This window comes from Manihot esculenta, chromosome 9 (assembly GCF_001659605.2).
Source record: "Manihot esculenta cultivar AM560-2 chromosome 9, M.esculenta_v8, whole genome shotgun sequence".
Taxonomy (NCBI): Eukaryota; Viridiplantae; Streptophyta; class Magnoliopsida; order Malpighiales; family Euphorbiaceae; genus Manihot; species Manihot esculenta.
Window position 1 is genome coordinate 2,556,445 of NC_035169.2, and position 8,274 is coordinate 2,564,718.

The 8,274-nt window shown below is 35.1% G+C and overlaps 1 protein-coding gene across 1 annotated transcript; it reads left to right on the top strand.

Annotated features, from left to right (window-relative positions):
- Positions 1–325: 325 nt before the first annotated feature.
- On the top strand, positions 326–3,398 carry LOC110622664 (pentatricopeptide repeat-containing protein At1g63330; the record flags this gene model as incomplete). Its single annotated transcript, XM_043959780.1, has 1 exon — positions 326–3,398. A coding segment is annotated over one exon (1,938 nt), but the record flags the coding sequence as incomplete, so codon positions are not given.
- Between the last annotated feature and the right edge of the window lie 4,876 nt (positions 3,399–8,274).

Genomic DNA, 8,274 nt, shown 5'->3' on the forward strand with positions numbered 1-8,274 from the left:
TATAATAAATAATTTTTAAAATTATAAAAATAAAGTTTCATCATATAAAAAAATACTTTTATTAATAAAAAAATTACAAAACGTGGTGCATATAAACAACTAGTGATGCGTTTCCTTTCCCAATTTCCTTTTGTTATCATCCTGACCACTTTACTAGCAGGCAGAGAGCCTTCCTTTTCCGATTCTCTATTTCCTTTCCTCATTCCCAATCTCCGATCCATCCCTAAAAACAACTGACGAGAGATCCATGATGATGAAGATGCCTTGGAGGAGGAAGAGCAGGAGCTTCCATCTTCAGCTACAAGGGGCAATTGGTACCATTCAATCTCCATTACTATTCTTATTTACCAATTATTGCCATTCTTCTACTTCCACACTTGAAGATGCACGCTTCTTCACAAATAACTTCAAATCTGCTTCTTTTACCCACCTTGATGATGCCATTGCTTCCTTCAATCATGTAATTCATAAGCATCCTCTGCCTTCTAGGGTTCCATTTAATAGATTCTTATCTGCCCTTGTGAAAATGAAACAATATCATACTGTCCTTTCCATGTCCAAAACAATTGAATTGCTAGGAATCTCTCACGATCTTTATTCTCTTAGCATCTTAATTAATTGCTTCTGCCATTTACACCTTGTGGATTTTGGCTTCTCTGTTTTCGGGAAGATGTTCAAATTCGGATTGGAGCCTGACGTTGTGACATTTAATACCTTAATTAATGGGCTTTGTATGGAGAGCAAAATCGATAAAGCAGTGGAATTTTTAGATGATATGGTTGCACGTGGTTATCAACCTGATGTTCGTACTTTCAATGTGATAGTAAACGGAATGTGTAAATTTGGGAAAACAAGTGTGGCTATTGGGCTACTAAAGGGAATGGCTGATAGAGATTGTGAGCCAAATGTTGTGACATACAGTGCAATCATTGACGCCCTTTGCAAGGATGAGTTAGTTGGTGAGGCTTTAGAGCTCTTCTCTCAAATGAGGAATAAGGGCATTTCACCTAATGTCATCACTTACAATAGTTTAATTCACGGTGTTTGCAAATTAGGCCAAAAGAACCAAGCTTTGGCCTTGATGAATGAAATGGTGGAGCAGAACATATTACCAAATGTTTATACCTTCAGTGTATTGATCGATGCTCTTTGTAAGGATGGAATGGTTTCAGAGGCTCAAAATACATTCAATGTAATGATTCAAAGAGGTGTAGAGCCTGATGTGGTCACCTACAGTTCCTTAATTGATGGTCTTTGCATTTCAGACCAATTCAAGGAAGCTTTGGCCTTGTTGAAAGAAATGGTGGGGAGGAACATATCCCCTGATGTTTTTACCTTCAATATATTGATCGACACTCTTTGTAAGAAAGGACTGGTTTCAAATGTACAGAATATAATCAAAATAATGATTCAAAGAGGTGTGGAACCTGATGTTGTCACTTATAATTCATTGATGGATGGATATTGTCTGTGCAAGCAAATTGATAAGGCTAGAAGGGTATTTGATCTGATGGTGACCAATGAAATAGCTGACATTTTTAGCTACAGCATTTTGATCAATGGATATTGTAAGTGCAAAATGATAGATGATGCAAAGGATATTTTTGTTGAAATGTCTCATAAAGGTTTAGTTCCTGATGCTGTTACTTGTTCTACTCTTATAAAGGGTATGTTTCAAGCAGGGAGGCCCCAAACTGCGCAGGAGCTCTTTAAGAATATGTGCTCTCATGGTCAACAGCCAGATATAGTAACCTTCTCAATTATGATTGATGGCTTGTGTAGACAGGGGAATCTCGATGGGGCACTCACACTATTGAAAGTAATGGAGAAAAGTCAGTTGAAGCCTAATTTTGTGATCTATAGCAGTCTGATCAATGGCATGTGCAAAGTTGGGAAGATTAATGATGCCAGGGAACTTTTTTCTAGTCTTTTTGAAATTGGTTTACAACCTGATGTTTATGTATATAATGCAATTATGAAAGGACTCTGCCAACAAGGATTAATGGACGAAGCGTATAAGGTATTTAGAGACATGGAAAAGGGAGGATGTTTACCGAATAATTGTTGTTATAATATCATCATTCAAGGGTTTCTCAGGCATGAGGATTTACCAAAAGCATCAGAACTAATCAACGAAATGGTTGATAAGGGGTTCTCTGCTGATGATGCTACCACAGAATTGGTAGTACATTTATCGCGGAATAATAATCTCATTCTAAGCAAACTACGAAATCGTTCTGAGGCTTCTAAAGGGGTGCAATGAGGGATTAGCAAATTAAAGTTGTTATATCTTGACCGTTCAAGGGTGTCTTGGAGAGAAACATGGTAATTTGCCTTCTTCAAATGTAGTAGGTATGTAATTTAACTAACTTCTTCAAATTTCATTTTTAATTTCAATCAGCTATGATTCTCTTCCACAAAATGAAAATTTCTAACACTGTAAATTACCTGCAGTGGAAACCATGATATGTGTGTGCCTTTTGCTTGAACTCAGACATGGACTAGATCTCTTTGGATATAAGGTTGTTGATGACTGGAGGTCATAGATTTCTAATGATCAAGTTGCTGGTAAACCCACCATCTTCCTTAGAATTTTTTTTGGGCTGCTACTACAGCCTAAACTCGAGAGCTCAGTCCTAAGAATGAGTTGAGAACTAAAACTAATTGATTCCATGCTACAATGCTTAAGAATCTTTATCTATTTTACTTTTGTGCTCAATGACCTTTTAAGATGCTATCATTTTTCTTGTAGCTACTTGCTAGGATATGATTACAACTTCACCTTTCTAAACATAAAGGTATAAGCAATTCGTTTTTGCTTGATTATTATATTTTTAATAATAATGAAAATAGTGATTATAAACAAGTGGGGCTTTAATGGAGAATTGATTTAGCAACTAGACTACCCTATAAATGCAGGGTGCAGGATATGCAGCCCCATAATACAAGTGTAGTGGTTGAGAAATCTACCATTTTTCTTTATTGGTTTCTTGGTTGACAGAAATCTAGCAATTATAGTTGTTGAGATTGTTGAATCATGTGATAGTCAATTAGTTACAATGGCTGTATATTAAGGAAAAATACTTAGGAAATCATCTCTGTATGATATATCTTTATGATATAATAATAATACAATCAAGTATGATCATTTTGTCAATATGGTATATAACAAATATATTTTAGACCACCTATTGAGTTATTTATATGGTGCATTTTGTGATACGTTTGTATGGTGTTATGAAGGCGAAACAGATTGTTTCTTACTGTTTGAGAAAAGTTGAGCAAGAAAAGTTGCTTTGGTTGTTTCTTTTCTCCTTTCAGCTGTACATTAAGTGAGATTTTGTGTTTAGCACATTGTAAACCTTGTAATATTCTCAATAAAATTTTCTTTGAGCTTTTGTTTAGACATGGTATTTTTCTTTTTGCTTGCTGCGTAATTGTTGAAGTTTTTTTTATTCTGCATCCATGGCAAATGGAAGTGTTAGTTTTGTCAGAGAAGATAAGGTTTGACAGGGTACATATTGAGAGGTAGGAAACCAATTGCAAAATGATTCAGATCCTTTGAGTCTTCAAAACACAGATAATCCAGGTATGATCTTTATATCTGCACCTTTAAATTGACTAAATTATTTGAGTTGGAGTATATCTATGACACTTGCTTTAAGAGCAAAAGCCAAGTTAGGATTTGTAAATCGTAGTGTGCAAATTCCTCCTGTTGGCTCCACTGGTTTTGAGAAGTGGATGAGAGTTGATAGCATGATGAGTTAGATTTTGAATTCCATCTCTAAGGATCTAGTGGAAGTTTTTTGTATGCATATAGTGCAAAGGATTTATGGGAGGAAATTAGAAGAAAGATTTAAAGGACCTATGTTAGTTGGTGTTTTCTTTACAAAATTGAAGAAACTATGGGATAAACTTGGTGTTTGAAAGCATCATCTAACTATTTGTGAATGTGGTGCTTTTGAAGTACAGCTTGAGAGAGAGAATTAATGAGTTGTAAAGCTTTTGTAAAGAGTTTCAGATAGAGTTTCTGATAGATTATGTGGCATTTGTAAAGCTTTTGGGCACATAGATACCCTGGTTGGTTTAAAAATTATAAGCAAAAGAAGATTGGCTTTAACAATGAAAATCATACTTATGGAACCACTGATGACCTTCGGAACTCGCATCAGTTGTAGAGTGTGCGTGTTTAGGATTTAGATGAAATTAAGGACTTTGTCAAATATATTTTTGATACTGTATAAACACAATTATAATTTATTACGATCTTTCTAGATGACTTTGATTAAATATTTTCATGTAATAATGTGATATTATGATAATAAGAGATCAAATTTAATTTGCTATTTAAAATGATAATAATAATAATTGTTATTATTATATTATTATATAAAAATATTAAAAAATATAAAAGATAATAGTAAAATATTGTTTAGTCTTTGAAGAATACTAAAATCTCCACTTTAGTCTATGTATTTTGAATGTTCAACCCTACAGATTATGTGAAAGTCAATATAATGAGAAACTTTAATACCTAGATTACTTATGGTAATCGGAGAGAGAAGTAAAAGCATTTCCCTTTATTATCTTTGTCCATAGAAAACACATCATCACCTGTCTAAAGAGAGTGGATCAGAGCAATGTCAGAAAACATTCATTTATAAAGTGTTAAATAATGTTTTCTAAAGTGTTAAATTTGGTTGCATAAAAATAGGGCGGAGGTTTTGGAACTAGAGGAATACATATTTTTTGGAGGGTAAACTCAAAGTGGCAATACGGTGATTCAGGGGAGATATCTGAACGTCAATCAGACTAAGAGTCTGATTGGATTCATAGGAGGAGAGACAGTTTGGCTTTGAGAGGTTGTTTGTTTAGAGATTACATGGACGGGAGATATCTGAAGGTCAATCAGACTAAGAGTCTGATTAGATTCGTATTCGTAGGAGGAGAGACGGTTTGGCTTCGGGAGGTTGTTTGTTTAGAGATTACATGGACAACTAGGTTTTTTGTGTCGCTTTTGTCAAATTGCTAGTTTTAGTAATCTCATATATTTTTTCTATCGCTAATAGTTATTTAAGACTTTAAAGACTTTTAAGTTCAATCGAGCTCTCAATTTTTAATTTGAGTCTAATAACTCTAAATTTAACGGTGTTAATTAACAAAGTTAAATAAATAAGTAAAGTAAGTTTTTATGGAATTAAATATTAATTTTATATTTAAAATAATTAAAATAAAACTAATAAATCATTTATAAAAAGTGAATATATAAAATCTAACCTCTCAACTTTCAATTTGAGTCTAATAACTCTAAATTTAACGGTGTTAATTAACAAAGTCAAATAAATAAATAAAGTAAGTTTTTAAAGAATTAAATATTAATTTTATATTTAAAATAATTAAAATAAAACTAATAAATCATTTATAAAAAGTAAATATATAAAATCTAACCCTGTTTCATTCCATCCTCATCTGTTATTTCATCATTTATAAAAAGTAAATATATAAAATCTAACCATGTTTCATCATTTATAAAAAGTAAATATATAAAATCTAACCCTGTTTATTTACCCACTCAATCTCAAAGCATTATTAATCAGTATCTTTCATCTTGCATCTCTAGCATCTCTTCTCTTAATTCAACTAACACAAGTAACTTAGAAGTATTCTTTAAGCTCGCCGTCAATGTACCCTTCAAACTCAAGAACTACTTTCATGTTAGTTGAAAATACTAATAATACTACTATGGTCAAGATGTGAGTAGGTTTGTGAATTTATGTTTGATGACGCTGTGGATCTTTCTTACATGGCGGTTTGTGAAGGTGAAATGATAAATATGGTGAAACGATAAAGTTTATCAACTTTCAAGATGAATGGCCTGAAAACATGACTCTCTATAGTTATCACTGATTAAGAAAACAAGTTTATATTTTTTAGGTTAGCTTTGAAGATAAGAGGTTACTTCAGTTTTGGAGATAATGTTTTTGATTTTTCAATTTTAAAAATTTAAAAATATTTTAATGGATTAACATTTAATAGAGTTATGTTTCAATTATTGATTTGGATTTAATTTGCTTAAAATAATAATATATATAGGATAATTAGGTCAAAATTGAAAGTTAAAGGGGTTCGGTTGGACCTAAAAAATATTTAAAAACTTAATTTACTATTGGCTAATAGTTAAGGGGTTAAAATTGTAACGACTCAGAAACTGGACCGCTACCGGCGTTAGGATCCAGATCGACTTAAGATCACCGAAACCCGTAGCAAGTCTAACATACATCCTGTACAACTGGTATAATCCCATACATGATCAAACATATTCATAAAAACTTTAAAACATTTACTATACCAAGCTTGACCTGAGCACAACATAACTGTTAAATATATAACTCACACCAGAGCCCTCATCAAATGCCCTAGTGTGATGAACATTACATATGTCAAGCTTGGTTCATCATATTACAACATTAAAACATTACATACCGATCATGTACAAAAAGGATTAACCATACATTAGGGCCAAATACAGAACTAATCCTCAAGTCATTACATTATATCATTTTACATTACATGTCCACACTATACTATTCTATTACATAAACATAACCTTTACCCTTGACGTCTTCCTGGACTACCTCTGACCTGCAAATCTAGGGGTTAGGGGAAGGGGTGAGCTAAAAAGCCTAGTGAGCAGAACAAGGAAAACAACTTAATAAATCATATGCTTTCATAGAATGCGTCACAGCACAAACATTTCACATCACGGATAGATATGACCCAAAACTCTCTCTGATCTATGTCCGGCTCTTGAAGGAGCTCATTAGGACTTCATTAACATCATAGTGCCCGGCCCTCGGTGGGGCTCCTCAGGACTTCATTAACATATCATAACATCTCAGATCAGACTTGGGCTAATGGGTCTCCTCTGGTCCATCCACACCAACAACATAATATGCAATGCGTCATCTTTGTGATATCTAATGCAACCATCCTAATACATATACATAGTGATCATGATGCGTGAACATGCTAAAACATTTGATTAATTAGTTCTACTCACCTCTGGCAGACGCTGGACTGACTCTGTGACAGCTAACACTGCTGGCCTCATCGGTTCCTCAAGTCTGATCCTACACAAGTGGACTCAGATGAGGGACCAAACACACTCTAACAAGACTCTAAACAACTCCCCAAAAACCCCATAAAACATCACCAAGGCATGCATAGAAAACATGAAGAAAGGGCAGGACAGGGCACTTTCGGTGGCATCTTCGGCGCCGGAAGTCCCTTCCAGACTCGAAAGCCATGCATATTCGGGGGCAAGTTCAGCGGCCGAAGGTTCTCCCAGATTCGAAAGTCAGGCACTTTCGGGGGCACTTTCGGCGGCCGAAACCCCACAACAGATCCGAAAGTCCTGGCCTTTGGGGCCATGTTAGGCGGCCAAAAGGGGCTGCCTCCCATGCAGGTTCGGCGGCCGAACCTGGTTCCCTCCGAACAGCAGGTCCGAATCTGTCACAAGCCAAACCAATTCCAAAACAACCCAAAACCTCACATGCTCTCTCCCAAACATGCATACTCACTCCCACATGCATATAGGGCATAAACTAACTTAAACCCCCAACATAACATCACATAATCATACATTAAACATAAAACCCAACATAAACCCTAACATGCACATCTACTCTAACACATGCATCAACACCCTTAAAACTTTTTAAAACTTACTTAAAACGAGAAAAATGATAAGGATCTACACTTACCTCTTGGAGATTGAGGGTTGGTGCGACCCGAACTTGGAGATGTGGAGGAGAAGGTCTTCGGGGGTCTCCAAGCTCCAAAACTTCAATTTGAACTTTAAAACTTCCAAAACCAAAGGAAAACTCGTGAACACTTGAGGGATTTAAAGGAAAACTCAAAAATCAACCAAGAGAGGACAAGAACTCACCTTAACCCGAAAATGGGGAGAAAACTCGCCCATTTTCGGTGTGGAGGCCTTTTATAGGTGGCTGATCAGAACACCTTCGGAAGCCTAACATGCTCCCAAAACACCCCCATGTTCGGCGGCCGAACCTGAGTTCTTCCCTCAAAACATTTTCTTTCAAAACTCAATTTTCTTTTTCATTAAAACCATAAAATCATGTGAAAACATTTTAGAAAACACATTTTACCCCTCTAGAAGGCTCCGACATCGCTGAATTTCAGATTCTAACGGAGATTCCGCCTGAAAGTAGGGATTCCGATGCCAGGATGTAGCCGGGTATTACAAAAATG